The sequence below is a fragment of the Taudactylus pleione genome, unplaced genomic scaffold, assembly GCF_031769625.1.
Source record: "Taudactylus pleione unplaced genomic scaffold, aTauple2 ptg000190l, whole genome shotgun sequence".
Lineage (NCBI taxonomy): Eukaryota > Metazoa > Chordata > Amphibia > Anura > Myobatrachidae > Taudactylus > Taudactylus pleione.
In genome coordinates, this window is record NW_028284592.1 from 617,722 (window position 1) to 640,281 (window position 22,560).

Consider the following 22,560-nt stretch of genomic DNA (forward strand, 5'->3'; position numbering starts at 1 on the left):
TCTTAAAATAAAAACAAAATAAAAAATTTATATATCTCAAACAAACTCGGCACTCATTTTTCAAACTGTAATTCCTTCGAATACAGGGAATGTTAGTTCCAAAATATTGAAATAATTTGTCAAGCTGACCAACCACTTCACGGTCTTCCCATCTGGCCAATCCCTACACTTACACTCAGATATATAATCTTTGCTCTGCCACATTTGGATCAAGCCAGCTCACTATTATTATATAATTTAGCTATGTGAGGCAGACCATTGTGCCACTGTGTTATGAAACATTTAAATTTTAATATGGAAGGCATAGGTTAAAGACCATAGGGATATTAGGGTTGGTGATATGCAATCATTATATTCTATATTTCTTATGGCTACAAAAACTGCTGTTCTGCAGCTTGACATAAGTCACAGCTGCAGCCAAACTGTACTTAACCCAGGAAAAATACAGATGTGTCCACATACATCTATCCTCCGTGCATAACAAGACGCGCTACACATACCTTCAAATGCATCTTCGCACAGATAATTATGTGCTGAAAATTATCAACAGGAACATTGTTGTCTATGACTGCTCTACAGATGTGTACTCCATACATCTAGACTCATTGCGTGTTAAACAGCCCTTCTAGTAGCACAATGCCGTGGCATGACCCGGTAGCGCTGAGCTTCTTTTCGTGCAACTTAAGTGCGTCTTATTCGCACAGCAATGCAAATAGGATGCACAAGCACCTTCTACTGATTCAAATGATGTGCAGCATGCCTATATTCTGTGTGCGTCAGCGGGTGCACCTGCATGTGAAATGCTATGATACAGTGTCAGCAGCTGTGATTTTCTAACATAGCATTTCGCATGCAGATACACCAGCAGTTGCACACACAATATAGGCATGCCGCATATAATTTTAATCAGCAGAAGCTGCTTGTGCGTCCTATTTGCATCGCTGTGCGAATAAGATGCACTTGACGTTAAAAAGTTGCACTAAAAGATGCTCCGCTACTGAGTCACGGCATGGCGCTACTAGAAGGGCTGTTTAACGTGCAATGAGGATAGATGTATGAGGACACATCTGTAGAGCAGTCGTAGGTGACAATATTCCTTCTGATCATTTTCAGCACATAATTTTGTGCAACACAATAAAAATAGAATACAACAAGCAGTTCATATACAACTGTTACTACAGCGTTATTTTAGTGTGAAAATGTCAATATTCTTTGACTGTTTTTATTGGGATGTAGTCACCATCTTGGCGCAGACAATGCTGGAGTCCTGTGAGCAGTCAGGAGCCCGACAGCTGCGATCCAGACAGTGAGTATTGGGGTTAGGCTGCGTGAAAGGTGGGGTAAGGTTAAGGTTAGAATACTTACCTGTATGCGTTGGGATTACATTGCTGGCTTCTTGATCGCCGGCATTGTCAGCACCAGGATCGCGTACCTTTTATGTCATGTCAGTAATCTTTGACTTTTATTTTGCATACACTGTAGGTGTTGCACATCAAGTTTTTGAACATAACTTTGGATAATTGCAGTATACTTGGCTATGAACATTATTAACAAAGCCAGTCTTACTATGGTAACCATGATGGTAGTAATGCTGCCCATCCACTAGGCGTTTAAACCTAGCGATTGAGCGATAACAACCGTTGTTATCGATCAATCGCTTGTTAATCGCCCACAAATCTGGCAGTAAAATGTTAAAAACGACCAGCGATGCGCGCGCCCGCTGGTTGTTTTTAGCATCAATCATCGCCCGAACATGACGGTCAACCTGACGACCGCCGTCAGGTTGCCATGTTCCGGGATGATTGATCTGTATACACTGAACGTCTGAACGTTCAATGTATGCACTTTGCCCCGCAGGAGACGACGGCGTCGTAATCGTGCCGTCGTCCCCGCTTCTAGTAGTGGATGGGCAGCATAAGTCAGGTATTTTGTTAATTGCACTTGTAAAAAAAAAGGAACCAAGCCCCATTGTGCCCCATGGGTTATTTCAGATACAACGTTACTTGCTTTATTGCTTTGCTCTGCTCTCAGCTCAGAATCAGTCTCAGTGAGAACGATGCCTAAAAAAGTTAATTGCAATGCTTGCATTTTTACTGAGTATAAAGCATTGTAGGCTTGTTAACACTTATAGGTGAGGTTTGGCTTTATTTTGAGGGGTTTGGGTATGGATACCCGGCTGTCGGGATGCCAATAGTCAGAATAGCGACAGCGGCATCCCGACAGTCATAATGCCGATACCCATATATAAGTATAGTAGCACTAACCCTTACCCTTCCCTCTCTGGTGCCTAAACCTAACCCCCCCCCCCTCCCCAGTGCCTAAATTTAACCTCCCCCTCCTCGCACCCTGTACCTAACCCTCCCCTAACTCCCGATAATTAACCTTCGGGATATTGGAGCCGGGATCCCGATGCTAATATTTAGATCGTCGGCATCCTGCACGCCAGGATGCTGACTACATCCCTTTTGAGGTGATGTATACAGCAATGAATGCTGCCTTATACGTGGGATAGAATGTAGTCAGGATCCCGGTGGTCATAAGGATACCGGCTTCAGATTCCCAACCGTGAGTATTCGGGTTAGGCTGCAGGAATGGACGGTTAGGGTTAGTCTGCGGAAGGGTTGATTAGGAGGAGGGTCAGAATACCTACATGTGTCGGGATTTTTACCGTCTGGATTCCGTAGCCGACATTGGGATTCTGACCGCCAGTATCCTGTACCAACCCCGTGGGATTGCTGACTGATGTTCAAGAGAGTTGGGCTGGAACCATTTCATATCATTCCAGCCCTGCAGATGACAACTTCACATAGTGTCACGTCTGTGCAGTTCACTCAGAAGTGGAACTCTGCATATATATAATGCGAGCGCTATAAGGCTACTTATATGGCCACTACCCTTGTGCATCCAGGGTAAATATCCGATCCTGACTTCCCCTTTTACTACTGATAAAATCCAGAATAGCACTTAAAGTTGTCTCTTAGTTTAAACTGAGAACTGAAACTTTTTTTTTTCCAAAGCTATTTTGTAGGAGAGAATATTTAAAAATATAAACATTTTCAAAAATGTAAATTAAAAAAAAGCCTTTAGTCCCTACAATTGTATCAGGTCAGAATGTCGACAGTTTCTGAATGTCGACATGGACATCAAGTCAACAAGAAAAAATGTCGATTATGGTTAAAATGTCAACCTGTTCATAATATGGATATTTAACATGACGAGACCAAAATGACAACAGTACATGTTAGGGGTTAAGGTGAGGGTTAGGCTAAAATATGCAAAACAAAAACCCCAAAACCCTGTATGTTGACATTCTGGTGTTGAAATGTTAAATATCGACATTATAACCATGTCGACATTTGCGAATGGTGACATATTGCGTGTCTACAGTCAGAACCTGTTGACATTCTATATGTTGACTGTTCATACCACACCCTCTACAATATCCTGTAAGATTTGTAAAGTACCCATACTTTACACATCAATTGAATAAACGGGTGAATGAGTACATTTTAAGATCCATTTCTAGGTATAAAACCTTGAAAATAAACCAGAGACAGCCCTAGCCCCTTTTCTGGAAATATACAAGTGTTCCTTCCCCACAGGTAACAAGAGAAAACTTATTTTTTTATTTTTTTTTCTGCTTAAGTGATGAAAAGTGGTTTATTTTTTATGTGATGTTTCTATGTTTATTAAATTCTTTATAAGCTGACTTTCATTGTGATTGCTCAATGACAGCGGTTTTATGCCATTTATACAGCATTCAAAAATCTCCTGATTGGTGCATGTGCTTTGTCTTCCTTTTATGTGCTAATTCCATTTTAAAACTTCACTCCCTTGGCACTTATTATTATTATTATTATTATTATTATTATTCACTATTCTAAATTGGACACTGATATATGTGTGAGTGGAAGGACTTAGGGCCTGATTCAGACCCACTCGCGAGCGGCTGTCCGCTCGCAAGTGGGTCGATGGTGCGCATGCGCGAGACGCGACGAGCGAAGGACTTTCCTTCGCTCGTTGTGTCTGATCAAAGGGGGCGTGCTGTCGATGTTGATTGACAGCACGCCCCCTTTGGTGGGCGTGCCTGCCAGACGGAGGCGTTCCCAAGGGAACGCCTACCGTCAGAAGCCGGCCCCACTGACATCACTAGTGATGTCAGTGGGAGTGATTTTTGGCTCTAATAGAGCCAAAATCACTCCTGGCCTTGCGGTTGAGAAACTCAACCGCAGGCTTCAGCTCGCACTGGCGATGGTCAAGACCATCGCGACCATCATCCTGCACGCTCGTATATGCTGTGGGTGGTGACCCACAGCTATACGAGCGTCCAGGAGGACGCTCCATATTTATGGAGGTGGGCCCTGATTCAGAGCGAGCCCTCTGGTCAGAGCGTCCGGCTCTGAATCAGGGCCTTAGTCAGGTGCATAAATATTGAACAAAGAGATGCATGTAGCAGCACCAGGGCCTAAATGAGTGGAATGGTGGGTCCATTTAATTATTTAATAATTTTTCTCCGTACTCAAGAATGAAGCATTACCTGAACCATAAAGCAATATTCTTCTCTTTCACATGTCTGCTTTTATTTGAAGTTATAGTTATTTTTTTTTTCCACTGTTAAGGAACGTAAGAAATAAAACATTGGCAACTAGAACATCAAAGAATCGCTATGAACTTGAGGAAGATAGAGAATCAACTTGCACTTCAACTAGACGAAGATCCTCAACAAGAATTGTGGGCAACTTAAACACTGGGGCAATGGAATCTGTAATGGTGCAGATCCTAAAACAAGCAGAGTTTCTAAGAGCAAAGGAAGAAAAGAGGTACAGAATTGCAGTTACTTATTGCTGCTTTTATTAAGTGAGGTCACGAAGTAAAAATGTAAAATGTCTGTCTTTACCCTTTCATTGCCTCTGACATAGAATATACATCAATGCTAACCCACTTTTACAAGGCCATCATGTCAGCTGACAACCAAATCTACAATATTCTATTGAGAGGGTCTTGCCTCACAAGTAAATATCCAATATATGTCCCCAATGTGTCATAACGGATCCCAGGTGGCAAGCCGGAGTGATTGGTGCTCTTCTCTGCCATATTGCCTTAGGGATATGTCTACTAAAGATCTGTTATTCAAAGCTGCCAAATCTCTCTTCCTTTGAAGGCTGGATTTAAAAGGGCAATAGTAGTACATGCAGAACAGGCCTGATGTTGCATGTGTCACTATTGCCAGGTCATTAACAATATCCCCAGTCGTCTGTACATGCAGCTCAATCTGGGGATATAGTTAACGATGCCATACTGCCGAATGCAGCATGGCCCCGCTCCCCTGACCCAGCCCCCCACACTCCCCACCCCCCTGCTGTTCATCGTTGCCGGCATCAGCAGCTGTGTATGCACTTACCAATGCTGGCAGCTGGCACCCCCGCAGGGCCCGCCGCTGACAATGTCGCTTATACAGCATATCGTCCAGTGTGTATGAGCCTTAAGCCTAACCCTAATTGCACCCTAAATACCTATAACTGATGCCTAACCTAACCCTTTAAATGGTGTGTCTCCAAAACAAATCCTACATACATGTATTTTTTATTATTAGCTATGTGTAAATACTGAGGACACAGTAATGAGATATGCTGTTGGGATGACAGAGAGATATATTAAAATGGGATGGTTTTTTTATATTGCCAGAGATTTCGGGGATATTTATTTTATCTTTGTAAAATATTTCATGTTACTGAATTAAAGTTTGACATACTTGTTATATCTTTTTTTGTTGTTGTTGCATCTTACTAGGATAAAGGAACAGGAGAGGAAGGAAGCAGAGGAAGCCATCCAAAAAGAATTGGAAATATGGGACAGAAGCCTCCTGGCTCTGGCTGAACCTACATGCATGGAGACAATGTGGGAAATACCAGCCATAGGTCATTTTCTTTGTTTAGCACAACAAATTTTAAATCTTCCTGAAATAGTGTTTTATGAACTGGAACGCTGTTTGTTGATGCCTCAGTGCAATCTATTTTTGTCAAAGATAATGACTTCTTTATTGAGCCCTCCACATCGCAGACCAACTTTACATCGCAGACCCAACCTCCCATATCGAGCCTGGGAGGCTGCACTTAGGCAGAAGGTACAGCAGTGGTATACGGTTATAGGTCAGGCCGACAACCCTGACAGATGTGCTGAGAAGCTTGGACTCTGCTCTCAGTTTTTCAAGGTTCTTGGTGAAGTCAATCCACTTGAACAAAAAATATTTCACGAGCTGACATTTTATCAAAAGGTTTGGTTACTGAAAGGTCTCTGTGACTTTGTGTATGAAACCCAAAGTGAAGTACAAGACTCTGTGCTAGGGCAACCAATCCATGAATGTAGAGAGGTGATTTTAGGATATGATACCCAGGAAAATGCTTTCATTCATTTCCCACAGTTTTGTGGGGCAGATGTGCGAGTGTATAAACAGAGACCATTTAAAGCCCCAGAATTTCCTATCCCTCCAATTAAAATAAAAAGAACTCCTCGAGCAAAACTGAATAGGTCCAAATGTAAATACTCTAAGAAAAACAATGGTGAAGTTAAATCTGTTAGACAGATGAGACTGCCATCCCTTAGAACTAACTTGGACAAATCTTTTGAGTTTCATGATGACTGTTCTGCAGATTGTGACATGGGAGACTCCAGTTCCTGTGACATTAGTAAGACTACTTGTTGCAGAGAAAATGTCGAAAAACCCATTAGTCCTGGAGAACTTGTTGGCTATGGAGAACCTCTGAGTCCAGGGGAAATTAGGATTCTTGAAAATGTAGATAAATATGCAGAAGCAACCTTACTCAAAGCTGATACAAGTTCGTTGAAAAAAAATGCACTTAAAACGTATCAAGTCCATGTGAATGGCAATCACACTGACAGCACTGAGGTTATATGCCATAGAGTGGCCATGGACATAATCTTAGACCATTCTTTGCTGAACCATGATCAGCTGAAACTCCACAAAATTAGAACAAAAAAGAAGAAAAAGAAAAAAGTCAAGTATATTGTGAATGAAAACATACAGGGTAAATGTGAAAGTGCCCAAACGCACACATTCAAATCTTTTAAGACTGAAATCCATAACAAGTTGTATCTTAACAAGAAGAGAGCCAAGCACAAGAAGCACAAGTCTGGTGAGTAGTACAAGCAAGAATTTGTGAACAGAGATAAATAGACCTTCGTTTGCCTACAGCAAAACTGCAGGGAAAATTAGTCCATTGCAAGCCAACTAGTAGGGGTATATTTACTAAATTGCGAGTTTTTAGAAGTGGAGTTGTTGCCTATAGCAACCAATGAGATTTTAATTATTATTTGCTAGAAGATGCTAGATAAATAAGTAGAATCTGATTGGTTGCTATGGGCAACATCTCCACTTCTAAAAATCCGCACTTTAGTAAATATATCCCTTAGAGTGCTATGTAAGAGCTTTCTTCTGAGCTGTGGTCGATCTTCGTATGCCAATACCAAGAGCCACAGTACTAGCTGCCTTTTTTTTGTTTTTTATTCACACGTATGGACATTCATTGAGTTGAAACTAATATATGCAGCAATTGATGCAACTCAGTCTAAGGGGGGAATTCAAGAAACTCTGCTAATTTGTCAGGCGAATGAAACGGGACTTACCACATTTTTTGCCTTTGGGCAATCCAATTAGATCCCATTTTATTCGCCCCAAAAAATGATCAGTTATCGGGCAAATACACATCGGATGTGAGGTAAATTACCGCGGCTAATTTAATTCCCCCGAAGTATTAACTTGTTCTAAAGTTTGTTTCCAGCAATAGTGTACAGAAGAAGATACAAATAAAAAAATCTAACAGCACTCAAAGACAAAACAAGGAAAACAAAGTACTCCTTAAAGGGACACACTAATTGTATACGGATACCAGTAGAAATGATAAAATTAAATCTTTATTAATATATTCTAGTACTTTGTAGCATGAATACCACTAATGCTGGGCATACACCATATACAATTATCTGTCCAATCTGGCTGGTTAAAATGAAAACCTGGTAATATATGGGAGCAGATGACAGTCGATCATATGGTCTTAAACACTGGAAAACGGACAAAAAACAATTGTTCAAATTGGTTAAAAACAACCATTTTTGTCTGTTTTCCAGTATTTGTGAGCAAATGGTCGATTGTCATTTGCTCCCATACATTACCAGGTTTCCATTCCAACCAGCCAGATTGGACATATATCTGACAGATAATTGTATAGTGTATGCCCAGCATTAATAACAAAATTTTAACACAAATTAAATGTAAACACATTTATAAGCGTATATACCAGAGGTTCCCAAACACTGTCCTCAAGGTTTCCCAACAGTTTAGGTTTTAGAGATATCCATGGTTTTAGCACAGGTGGTAAATCAAATTGAGTGAGGTACTAAATAAGTCACTTGTGGCTAAGCATGGATATCCTTAAAACCTCGACTGTTAGGGTTCCTTGAGAACATAGTTTGGGAACCTCTGGTATATACAAAGGTTGATAGCACTGTTAACGGTGCAGTAGATATTCGTTTTTTCTATATGGTCTCTATAATAAATATGTGAAGATAGTCATCTAAAACATACAGTAGATGTGAGTGCGTAAAGTGAACCTGAGAAGATAGGTGGTGAGGGCGAAATAAAGTGAAAGAATAAAGAAAATGTTAAGAATAAATGTGAATAATATTAAATACAGCACCACAAAACCTAAATACATAATAAAGGATTAATGTAGTATGATATAGATCCATCCCAGGGAATATAATTAATTGTGTTACCAGGTATAATAAAGAACAGGGATAAAACAATTGCTGCCTTTGGTAAGAACCACTGGAAAATTGAAATATATGGAAACGCAGAATCAGTGTACTTAAATGTGTAGAGATCTGCTTTCTCCCATTATGCCAGACAATGGCACAATGAAGGAAGACAAGTGCGATATCTGCTGTCAGTGTTCAATAAACTAAAACCTCCCGATGTAATGTGCAGTGCAGGGTAGTACAATGTGATGTCCCCTGATGAGAGTGCTGCAGAAATTGAGATAGTTGTGTGGGAAGCCCTTTGAACGGGTCATGACGCACGTTTCGCCAGGTCTTTGTTCATTTAAACTGTTTTCAGAAATATGCCAATTCACAGTGCTGAGCTGTGACTGACAGATAAAATAACCAATCAACATAGACTGAATGACTAGCCAATGACTGATTTGAAGAACTGATTGACATGAATTTTATGCAATCATTGTAAAGTACATCACTGTGGAGGTGTGTTCATAGATTATACACATGCTGAATATTAGGGTAATCTAGAAAATTGTAGCAAGAAATTGATTGTTAAAACTTGATATAATCTGTTAAGAGAAATTATCAACTACTACATTGCAAATGCATAAATATAATTAAAATGTATTATCCTGACTAGCATAATTTTGGAGACATTTTATCACTATACAAGCACAAGGATCAAACAGCACCTTATAGGCAGACCAAATTAATTCAACAAATCTGTATCTACCTATAAGATCATAGTATGCCCTCTACAAGCCTATTACTGGGAAATTAGAGTAAATATAAATCAATAAATAAAATTTGAATAATTAATTAGGTTATTTAAAGGCATGGTTATCGGGTCATGGTCCCGTAGTTATGTACCTCCCTGATAATGTGCGTTTTTTTTTTTAAATCCGGAATTATATACGTTTTAGGTCCATCCAATTACTAATGTTGCATATTATAAATCTGGTCATTCCGCGCCTGCAAACACCTTTATAAAAAAACGTCATGTGCTAGGATTGTACTCGTATCAGGCAGACCACATTGCTAGAGCAACATATAAATCCATTCATAGGGAAAAATTGTGCCTGTTGCAAGCTGATAATTCTATTTACAATCAGTGTGTAAATGTTAAAAAAAAAAAAAAAAAAAAAGAGAGAGAGAGAATAAATTGAATAGAAATAAAAATAGTAATCTCATCTCCCAATTGTGACTCCTGTGCGCTGGCGCATGACCTGTACTGCACATGTCAGTGATCGACAGTCTGCTGCCATTTATGGGAGGGGACGGCGACGGCCTCCGGAGGGAAGAGGCCAGGATCTCCGTCGGCTGACGGAGATTTCCTGGCCTCCTTTGTGTATCTGCGGTGGGAAGCTAGAGTGACCCCATGGTCACTCAGACGCTGAGGATCACGCATATGTTCCGATGCTGTGTCCATGGATGCAGCTCGGATCAGTAATGCATGTAGGAGGTGTGATGTCTCCTGTTGCATTACCATAATAGTGCTATTGCTACCATGTTAGCAGCTGCGGTAGCAATAGCGTCTGAGCCTGAATCACCCACATTATCATGGAGGTCCATAACTTCAGGACCTTGACCCTATAACCCCCCCCCACCCCCCATAGCAGACAGAGCAGCACGGACCCCGTTGCCGTAGAGCAGCGCTTCGCATCATACTCCCTAGCATCCTGCAGCCGGCCATGACACGCTGCTGCAGGAATCGGGGTGGAGATCCAGGGCCAGGCACTAGAGGGCGACAGAGTAGGAACAGGTGTCCCCTGGCTTTATCATGTACAAGTGAGGAGCGGCGGCCATTTTCCCGAGGACCAGCCCCACCATCAGGAAGAAGTACAATGGTAGCATTCCCAGCTCAGGATTCCCGCATGCTGAACCAACCTCTCTGCTATACTGTAGGTGAGGTCCAGGAGCTGTGGGGTGCAACTGACGAGACTGGAAGAGGGGACTAAAGGTGGGAGAGTGTTGAGGTGGAGACAGGCAGAGTGCAGGCTGTGGAAGTGGGTACATCTACTGAAGGGGATCTATCCACAACCAGTAAAGCACAGGTTCTCAAACTCTGTCCTCAGGACCCCAAACAGTTCATGTTTTCCAAATCTCCTCACAGAATCGCAAGTGAAATAATTAGCTCCACCTGTGGATCTCTTAAAATGTGTCAGTGTGTAATGAATACACCTGTGGACCTGTCAGGAGACCTAGAAAAAGTGACCTCTGTGGGGTCCTGAGGACCGAGTTTGAGAACCACTTCAGTAAAGTACGAGGTAAAGTAATGCCTAAATGCTCACAACTCAAATTTTATTATAGATACAGATTTGAAAATTTGCAGTAAAATACTTTGAAGTCTTAGTAACAGAATGACTCCACTCAAAATATTCACCATCTGCCCTCAAACATTTTCTCCACCTCTCAACCCAAGCTGTGAATGCACTTTGGAAAAATTCCAGTGGTTGATGTTTGACCCAGGAAGGTATGGCGTTTTTAACAACCTCTGTCTTCAAAATGTTGACCACGGAGACAGTATTTGAGAGGGCCTAACAGATGGGAGTCAGAAGGGGCCAAATCAGGACTGTATGGTGGATGTGGCATTATTGCCCACCCCATTTTGGCAATGGCCGCAGATGCTGCCATTGAAGTGTGAGGTCTGACATTGTCCTGGTGTAAGATGACATTTGACAGTCGAATTGTTGACCTTTTTTGAGGATGGCTTCTTTCAGCTTCTTAATTGTAATAATGTATCGATCACTGTTGATTGGTTTTGTTCCAAGTAATCGATGAGAATAACACCTTGGCAATCCTAGAAGAATGTGGCCATGACTTTGTTTACGGATCGCCGTGATTTAAACTTTTTTGGCCTAGGTGAACTTGGGTGTTTCCATTGCTTTGATTGGGCCTTTGTTTCTGGGTCATAAAGGAATACCCAGGTCTCATCTCCTGTAATTACATTTTCCAAAAACATCTCAGGGTTGGCTTCAAAGTTGGTCAAAAGGTCATTGCACACTTCAACCCTCTGGGCCTTATGATCCCTGGTTAATTGCTTTGGAACCCATTTAGCACACACTTTACGATATCCCAAATCATTGATTAGTGTTTCTACAGTGCCATGGCTACATTCCATTTCATCACTGATATCTCTGGTCACACAATGGTCTTTCTGAATCATGGCATCGACTTTGTGTCGGTTCTCTGCTGTCACTGCAGTTGATGGTCTGCCACCACGAGGTTTGTCGCATACGGATGATTCTCCCAATTGAAAACGCTTCATCCACCTTCTGACATTGCTATAGTCAATTGTACGCTCACCATACACTTTTTTTCAGTCTTCTGTGGATTTCTGTGGCACTGCAGCCTTCTTTTTCCAGAAATTCAATGACGGCTCTTTGTTTCATCTTGGATTCCATGGTATTTCTTGGACTACCTAAACAAAACTACATATATAGTTAGCAGACATATTAAAGTACAAACTGGCAAAGTTTCAAATAAATCTTGCGTATTTCAGAGTTATGAGCTTTTAGGCATTACTTTTTGGATAACCCTCGTACATTACAGTAAAGCACATAAGTTCATAAAATTTCAGTGTGTGTAAATATATGTGGCTGTGTATATATGTATGCGGCTATCTGTGTGTGTGTGCATGTGCACATGTAGCTGTGTGTATATATGTGGCTATCTGTGTGTGTGTGTGTGTGTGTGTGTGTGTGTGTGTGCATGCATTTGTGGCTGTGTGTATATATGTGGCTATCTGTGTGTGTGCATATGTGGCTGTGTGTATATACAGTCAGGTGCATAAATATTGGGACATTGACAGAATTTTCATATTTTGGTATTCACCACCACAATGGCTTTGAAATGAAACAAACAAGATGTGCTTTAACTGCAGACTTTCAGATTTAATTTGAGGGTAATTGCATCCAAATCAGGTGAACGGTGTAGGAATTACAACGGTTTCTATACGTGCCTCCCACTTTTTAAGGGGCCAAAAGTAATGGGACAAACTAAACAATCCTAAATCTAACTTTCACTTTTTAATACTTTGTTGCAAATCCTTTGCAGGCAATTACAGCCTGAAGTCTGGAACGCATAGACATCACCAGATGCTGGGTTTCATCCCTAGTGATGCTCTGCCAGGCCACTACTGCAAATGTCTTCAGTTCCTGCTTGTTCTAGGGGCATTTTCCCTTCAGTTTTGTCTTCATCAAGTGAAATGCATGCTCAATCGGATTCAGGTCAGGGGATTGACTTGGCCATTGCATAACATTCCACTTTTTAGCCTTAAAAAAACTCTTTGGTTGCTTTTGCAGTATGCTTCGGGTCATTGTCCATCTGCACTGTGAAGCGCCGTCCAATGAGTTCTGAAGCATTTGACTGAATATGAGCATATAATATTGCCCAAAACACTTCAGAATTCATTCTGCTGCTTTTGTCAGCAGTCACATCATCAATAAATACAAAGGAACCAGTTCCACTGGCAGCCATACATGCCCACGCCATGACACTACCACCACAATGCTTCACTGATGAGGTGGTATGTTTTGGATCATGAGCAGTTCCTTTCCTTCTCCATACTCTTCTCTTCCCATCACTCTGGTACAAGTTGATCTTTGTCTCATCTGTCCATAGGATGTTGTTCCAGAACTGTAATGGCTTTTTTAGATGTTGTTTAGCAAACTCTAATCTGGTCTTCCTGTTTTTGTGACTCTTGTGAAGTCTTCTCTTGATTGTTGACTTTCACACATATACACCTACCTCCTGGAGAGTGTTCTTGATTTGGCCAGCTGTTGTGAAGGGGTTTTTCTTCACTAGGGAAATAATTCTTCTGTCATCCACCACAGTTGTTTTCCGTGGTCTTCCGGGTCTTTTGGTGTTGCTGAGCTCTCCAGATGCGTTCTTTCTTTTTAAGAATGTTCCAAACGGTTGATTTGGCGACACCTAATGTTTTTGTTATCTCTCTGATGGGTTTGTTTTGATTTTTCAGCTTAATGATGGCTTGCTTCACTGATGGTGACAACTCTTTGGATCTCATATTGAGAGTCGACAGCAACTGATTCCAAATGCAAATGTCACACCTAGAATCAACTCCAGACCTTTTACCTGCTTAATTGATAATGAAATAATGAGGGAATAGCCCACACCTGTCCATGAAATAGCTTTTGAGTTGATAGTCCCATTACTTTTGGCCCCTTAAAAAGTGGGAGGCACATATAGAAACCGTTGTAATTCCTACACCGTTCACCTGAATTGGATGTAATTACCCTCAAATTAAATCTGAAAGTCTGCAGTTAAAGCACATCTTGTTTGTTTCATTTCAAAGCCATTGTGGTGGTGAATAGAGGCCAAAATATGAAAATTCTGTCAATGTCCCAATATTTATGCACCTGACTCTATGTGGCTAATCTGTGTGTGCATATGTGGCTGTGTATATATGTGGCTATCTGTGTGTGTGTGCATATGTGGCTTGTATGTATATATGTGGCTATCTGTGTGTGCATATGCTGGGTGCAGAAACTCATAGTCACAGGTCCATCTCTCCTAGAAGGGATCGCTGTGAATCCATTTAAACCCTGAGAACTACACACGTTCAGGAGGCGAAGGACACATACCCGTGTTTATCATTCTACCCTTCTTACTCTCAAGGGTGCCTTTCTCAAAAGGTCCTATATGGTATTACACCTACTATAGATGAAGCATGCTAACATGATATTATAAGAAAAAAAGAAATCATCTGGTGGACGTGTGAATATGAAGACTTGGATTATCGATTGTCTACTATGAATTCTGATTAAGAACCAACCAACACTCTATATACTGTGACACATATATATACCCTAACTAGGGAAGCGCTGACACCCTTCTTGTTTTGTATTTTTAACTGATCAGTACCTGGACCATAATTACATTATTTTATATTTGACTCTGGGGTTGTTGGCGTATTTTTGTTGGTAATACTTTATAATCACTCATTTGTGGTCTGTCATCCAGGACCATCTCTCTAGATTTTGCTCCACTTCTCATTAATTTAACGTTCTGATTAAGTGGTGCTCACACAGAGTGTGTACTAATTACACCTGATAAGCCGTTTATTAGGATGTAGTTCAGCAACTTTTCAAAACCCAACTTCTCTGTTGGGTACTTACTTTAGAATAGTTCATATGTTTCTATCAGGTTACCCAGAATTCAGGAATTAATTCTGAAAACTAGCACGTGTTATCTACTGATACAAAATCTTTATTACACTGGGTTCACACTATAAGTAGATACAAAAGATGTGACAGTCGTTCCAATTTCGCTAAATCTCAGAACACACGATATAGAGCGTACACACTGTGCAAGCTTCCGTACGACGCCACAATATATTGTGTCGATGGATTGTATCCAATTAATCTTTTCTCCCCTACACAATATGCAGTTATTGGGCCTGATTCCGATGTGGACGGTATTGCACAGCAGCAGGGAAGCGGCTGAGCTATACCGTCGAACTAAAATGCAAATGCAGAAAGAGCTGTCTGTAGGAAATAGACATCCTGCATGCATCTATAGACACTGCTTTGATCAACATTGCAACCATCAGCTGCATTGGTCGCTGCCCTCAGCGAGTCTGCATATACCGAAGTCTGCTCGGCCTGGCCGTCGGAACCCCTCTGCCAGGTCGAGGAAGTCTGCGTCTGACAATGCAGACCCCGGGCTTGGTTTTTTTCAATGGTCCTGGTCACTCACCACGATAATGCCGCAGCATTGCAATACTGCTGCAGCTAAGGGTGGAGACTATGAGCAATCATGCAGGACCCGTTTTGCGCATGAGCAGACCCACAACAACCGGATATGTATGTAAACCATCGGGTTTACAAACATCTTTAAATCTGGCTCATCGTGTAGATCACTGGCAGTTCAGGTGAAATCTTCAGAGTTAAGAATGGACCAGTATATCTTGTGGTTGTGCGATTGTACGCAGATGGGACAATGCTATGAGCGGTGGCAGAGAACGACAAATTGGGCATATACACTATATGATGTATTGTTCTGATCCACAATATTTTGGACAATAGATGGTATAATAGTGTGTACTTAGCTTATATTATCACTATTTAAAAAAAAATTTACTTTTTCTACAACTGATACATCTATTGTTTTCTGGAGCTTTGGATCTGGATTGGCAAAAATTCCTGTTTCTTTGACTTTGGTATTTCCTGCCCATGCTGTTGCTTACTTTTCAATTATTTTACAAGAATGACTGTTAAGGCGCACATCCACTAGGCGATATTACTGTAATGTCGGAAAGGACCTGCGATGTGCGCTCCCGCTGGTCGTTTCCGACATCAGTCATCGCCCGAACATGCCGGTCAATCTGCCGATAACGACAGATTGACCATGTTCGGGGATGATGGACGGTGCCTACCCTGAACGACTAATCATTCAGTGTAGGCACTGCAGGGGATGGGGAACGACGGTACGATTACAATGTTGTAATCATACTATCTTTCCCTAGTCGCCTAGTGAATGTGCAGCTTTAGAGAAAAGAATCAATATTTGATTTTTTTTTTTTTCTTTCCTGCTTTATGTTTACTCAAATTTCTGCTTTAGATGTAGAAGAATTTCTGAATTTGGATTATATTTTTTCACGATCAGAAATTGTAGTTTCATCTAAGAATTTCTCAAGGTTTTTTTTTTCTTCTTACATTTTCTTTTGAAGTGTGATTACACTTATTTGCAATTGGTGATTCCTTAATACTATATGAAGGAGATTCTGCAGTACGGTCTGGATCAATAAACTCCTTATCCGCTGAAGCTTTCGGTTCATGCTTTTCACCCTTTCATGTTTGTTGTGTTTACTTTTCCTTTGCCAGCTGTTTTCTGCAACTGCCACAAATTATCATGCCAGGTTTAATGCCAGGTTTCATAGTCAGGAGTTTACTACAAACATCCAGTTTTCCACAACCCTAATTTTGTTTTATAGTTTTGCGGCCATCCCTCTCAAAGGGGTTACAACAGTATAAATGGCTTATGGTAGAATTCAGTATTTACTCACACTTCATACAGGATATAGACATTACACCAAACACAAAAAAAACAAAACACTATTTCATGTTTAAATGAGCTTACCACTAGACTAGTTGGAATAAGACTGACACTGGCTCTTACTAGAGCTGGAGGTACACGGAGGAACCGCTCTACTTAAAAAACTACTGAAAAAGAAAAAATAGCGATGTTATTGCTATATTGCAACCAATCACGTTTCCTTTCATTTTATAGACACTACTAGATAAATGATATTTAGGGGTATATTTTCTAAAGTGAGGGTGTTTAGAAGTGGAGATGTTGCCCATGGCAACCAATCAGATTCTAGCTATTATCTTCTAGAAAGTGCTAGTTACATATTAAGAAGAATCTGATTGGTTGCTATGGGCAGCATCTCCATGTCTTAAAACTTTCACTTTAGTAAAGATACCCCCTAGAATCTGATTTCATCACCTCCACTTTTCCAAATCACGGAATTGTCAGTGCATACAAGGTCAAGTCCTTACTAACACCAGATCCCTGCTTTTAAATTTGATAAAACAATTCACACTGATGATTAATATAACCCAAATATTTTTATAAGGTTTTTGCTTTTTTTAAGTTTCAGTTAAGTTATTATTATAATGCACCCTTAAATATTGCTGTGTTCAAAGTAATAGACAGTTAAAACTAATTCCTGAAAAAGAAATACTGCCTAAGTCAATTAAATAATAAGCCTATAAATTCTCAACATATCTTTATTTTTATGATATGACTTCAGTATAGCAAAATATAACGAATGGGATTTCATAATTACTATAAGATCTCATTGCCATCACAACTAGAATTTTGGCATGGGCAGTCTTAAAACATAGTAAACGCAAAATGTTTGAAAATCATGAGGGGGTGTTTAAATTATTTTTAATTGTTTGAGTCTGTAACCTTGAAAGTGATAGTTCCCTCAAACCTAGTCATATGGTATATCAAATGAAAGGGATGTAACGACACTCGAATCCCGACAAGGGACTTAAGATGGGCGCCGGAATCCCAACACCTATCTTAATCCCGACACCGGACTGAACGCGGCAGGTCCGGAGTGCCCTTGGCGTTCGCCGCGGGTTGGAGGGATAGGTTTAGAGAGTGTAGCGGGGTTAGGCTTTGTGGAGGGGGGAGATTAGGGTTAGGCACCCCTAGAGGGGAGGTTAGGGTCAGGCACCCGGGGGAGCTTAGGGTTAGGCAGCCCCCTAGGAGGGTTAGGTTTAGAGTGCGGTAAGGGTGGATTAGGGTCAGGCACTGGGGGGGAGGTTAGGGTTAGGTACCACTAGGGGAGGGTTAGGTGGGGAGGAAGGGTAGGGATAGGGTACTTACCTGCTCTGTCGGGATCTTTTCCCATCGGACTATTCAGCCGCCGGGACTTCATACCCATTCCAAATTAAAGCCTGCTTTGTTCTGAACAAAATGTTTTTCTGGGCTTTTTTTTTTGTTTCTTTTTATATATCACAAAACAGGCCTGAGAAAATTTGTTTTTTGTAAGCTCTCCCCATCCTATACCACCCTCCATCTTCGGGTTGATATTTTCAGAAAGATGGAGCATGTGCAGAAGATTACAAGGGGCCGCATTTAATTAGCAGCGAAAATTACGAGTGTGGAAAAGTGTTAGTAGCTTCAGACTTTTATAGCCAGGGCACTTCAGTTCTAAGTCCTTTTCCTTGTGCGGTAAATCCGCGGATAATGTCCGTCAATCCATAGATTTTGGGTTCACTGCCTGGAGCTATGGGTTAACACGTTCGCAGCACCTGAGATAAAGGCACTTAACGAAGATTTCTGTTCGAGTCTCTCTCAGGCTCAAACAGAAATCCGTGTTAAGTGCAGCCTGCGGGTTGATTGCCGCAGCTAATTGAATCCAGCCCAAAAAGTGCAAAGGTTGCTGCTCTGCTCTCTTCTGGGCCTGCAGTGTCTGTGGGCACTGCACACACTGCAATAATTCTAGTTATGTTTTGTATGCATTCTTCCTGTAGTATTGTAGGTAAGAAACATATTATCCAAATGTTTCCCCATCTAGTTATTGGAATTTACATCTGATGATTTATAAATGTGGCAGATAACTGCTCTACCCACCAGCATTTAATATCTGTGTATGTAGTGGTTAAAACAACCCATGCCTGGTATTATTCCCTTGGCTTTGATCTAATGTACAAGACCTGGCCAGTTTGATGTACTGTAATCCCTTATGAAGCTTTTTCTCTCTTTGATTTTTGGAAGGAAAAAAAGCTGTATCTAAGAAAACAATTATAAAGAGGAAGAAAATTGCTGCAACTTCACCCGCTGCTCCTGAATTCCAGGTAATTTATTTTCTTGACAGGTGTTACAAAATTATTGTGACTTTTATAAAGCAAAGCAAATGCATGCAGGAAAACTTGTCTCTTGCTTCAAAGCGAGTGTAGGAGAGTCTGGCATGCCCCGTAACAACACACCTTATCCCGGGACACATTGTATCCAACCATGGGCGGGATGTAATAGAGATCGAGTCTGACGGAGGTGCGGGTTGCATACTGATCTGGATCGTTTTTTTAAAGTTCCAGTCATTTACAAGGCAAAGCCAGTTCGTCTTTGCCTTGTAAATGACTGCAACTTTAAAAAAAAACGATCGAGATCAGTCTGCATCTCGCACCTCCGGCAGACTCGATCTCTATTACATCACGCAGTATATCTCTAAAGCTGGGTACACACTAAACAATTTTTTGAGCAATTTGGCCAATTCCGACAGTTCGAAACAACAAATCTTCAAAATCATCAAGTGTGTGCCCACTATGTCGGGCGATGCGCGCTCCCGTGGGGTCGTCAGCCACATCGCCAGGTCATCCCTACATGCAGGCCAACCTAACGATGCAGCAGGGGCAGATCTATAGGGCGGTCAGGCACCGGATCATCTAGTGTGTACCGGCCGCCCGATATGTCGACCCGTCGGCAGGTGGGGGGGTCACCGGTCGCATTGCTGGGTACACACGTTGCTTAGTGTGTACCAAGCTTAACATTTCCAAACCAATCACTAACACAGTGTATACTACAGATCCCCTATGTGACATGGCCCCAGTCATTGATTTCATTCAGCTGACATGTCTAATTTGATATTAGAAGAATTCCTACAATCAGTGTAGAAATCCATGCTAATCGTATCAATCAATTTTAAGGGGCGTGCACACTACACGATATGCTCCCTGAGCGATATCGTGTAGTGTGTCCCCGGCAGGCTGTGCTCAATGTCGTTCATGACATTGAGCACAGCCGCTGAACGATATCATTAACGATATCGTTCAGCGCCGGGCTCTCTCCCCCATTCCCCAACATGCAGCAACCTGACGAGGTTGTCAGATTGTGCTGCATGTTCAGGCGATGGACAATGTCGGAAACGACCAGCGGGAGTTTCCGACATAAAAGTGCACGATTTGTGCACGATTACTGAGCGATTGCACGATTACGATGTCGTAATAGTGCAGTCGCTCAGTAATATCGCCCAGTGTGTACCCACCATTAGTGTTGTGGCCAGACACTGTAAGTAAGGGCCATTTCCCTGGATTCTGGGGCTGTCATTGACCGTCAGGCTTTGTTTATTGAGCAGCCTTAAATTTACGTCCGTTCCGCCCAAGGACTGCCTGTCTCAGATATAAATGTCTGGCAGTGGGCAGGAAGGGATTATGTTAATCAGATTATAATATTTATGTTTGGATGATATCAAGGTACCGTAATTTTAATGCAGAAAGACAGGTATTTGTCAAGGTTTGCTTTTATGTATATATTTGCCAATTCTTACACCATGTACAAAATAGAACATATGCAAATAATATCATTCTCCATAACAAACTCTCCTCACTGATTACATTTTATTATGTAATAAATACTAAACAGAACAGTTTATGCTTCTAATCCAACACACTAAGATTGAACAAGGAGGAGAGTTTGTCATATGGAACAGTAGTTGATATTTATTAAAATAAGAAAGTATTTTTGCCCATAGCAATCCCCAGAGCCTATTTAGATTTCTGCTTCTTATAGACGTCTCCTGCAGAATCTTCATATATGCTGTACGGTTTTGCACAGTCGCTTCCATGCGGCTTTGCAATACCATCCGGACATGAATCAGACCCAATTTGTCATTGTTTATTAGAGATCTATAAGGTTTATACATATTGGTACCAACTTCAAAAACCGTTAAAATAGGAACGAATAATACCTAAGTTAAGTTATGCACGTTGCTGTAACTGCTTTTGACAATCCTTGAATAAAAGTTTGCATTTCTTGTATTCCCAGCCTGTACAACACCAGTTTTATTAAAAGGTTTCAAGAAAATTTCAGAAAATAAATCTTTGGCAGACGTATTATCATGACAGTATTACAGTGGGCCAGATCCTGGACCAGCATTTTTTAAACTGTTAAGGCTGAATGCGTCTCAGGAAAACATATCATGTGCTCTATTTATGTTGTATTATCTGTAGCATATAAATATATTATATTTTCAGCTTGTCTGTACCAATCTCGATGAACTCAGGGAATTGATAAAGAAAATAGATGGAGAGTTTAAAAGTTTTGAAAACAATAAAAAGAAATCGGTAAGGTTTTCTTTAATACTATTATAAGTATTATTATTTTGTAACTTTGTATTTGTTTTTGCAATGGTCAATATCTTAATATCATCTTATATGATTTCACATATGTTTACACATGTTTTTCTTTAGTTATTTTTATTATTTGCATGTAGTCTCTATTTGGCAAGGATATATTTTTTTTATACAGTAAGCTGCAGTTCAGCTAGTTTGCGTTTTGTTTAAGTGACACAATTTGTACGTATGTAAAATTTTCAAAGCCTGATACTTTGATATAAGTCACAGAAATCTAAGATGACCTCTAATATCCATATAATTTATCATAAGGAGTACATTGTTCATTATATAATATTCAAGTGATTTTAATACGAAGGTGGTTCAATAAGTAAGGTAACAAGACCTCTCGTGTATATTGTTCTCTATTTCATTCTAATTTTTTGCCAGGCCAGAGCAGGTAGACCTCTGATTTTCTTTCACAGCTATTAGACTGCGCCTCATATGTCCCTACATCAGGTGTACGATGGCGGGCTGGAGGAAGCATGGTAAAACACTGAGGTGCGTAGTGTGATCAGATTTCTGCATCTAAAGGGCACATCAGCAGCTGAATTCATCGCCAACATGTTGAGTTGAACAGTGATAACGTCCTGTCATGGACACAGGTGGGTTTGTTGCACTGCCTTTGATAACGGCAGGACAGACTTTCAAGATGAGCAGCATTCCGGCCGACCAAGCACGTCCACCATAGATGACAATTTTTGTGCCGTTTTGAAGGTCTGATTCAGGATGATAGACACATTCCTGTTAGTGATATTGCTGACGAACTGAACATTTCAGTGGCTACAGTGCACATCATCATTCATGAGCAACTGGGGTACAGGAAAAAGTGTTCACGCTGGGTACCGAAGCAACTCACAGAAGTTCACAAAACCAATAGGATGGGATTGTCTCTTGTGCACTTGACGCAGTACCATGAGGAGGGAGTGCAGTTCCTGGTGCGTATTTGTTACAGGTGATGTAACTTGGGTGCATCTTGTGACACCGGAGACTAAACAAGCATCCATGACATGGAAACACATCGTCCCCACCTTCAAAGAAATTCAAAACAACGCCATCAGCAAAAAAGGTAATTGCAACTATGTTTTGGGACCACAAATGCGTGCTTCTTTTTGAT

General features: G+C 40.9%; 1 protein-coding gene across 2 annotated transcripts in view; it reads left to right on the plus strand.

The window, feature by feature from the left end:
• Positions 1-22,560, plus strand: part of BRD10 (bromodomain containing 10) — a 57,105-nt gene that overhangs the window by 17,707 nt on the left and 16,838 nt on the right. For both annotated transcript variants that reach the window (XM_088476579.1, XM_088476580.1), the window contains exons 2-5: positions 4,620-4,820; positions 5,791-7,154; positions 19,051-19,130; positions 21,306-21,395. In XM_088476579.1, the coding sequence (XP_088332705.1) occupies positions 4,620-4,820; positions 5,791-7,154; positions 19,051-19,130; positions 21,306-21,395 (1,735 nt within the window). The remainder of the gene's footprint in view (positions 1-4,619; positions 4,821-5,790; positions 7,155-19,050; positions 19,131-21,305; positions 21,396-22,560) is intronic.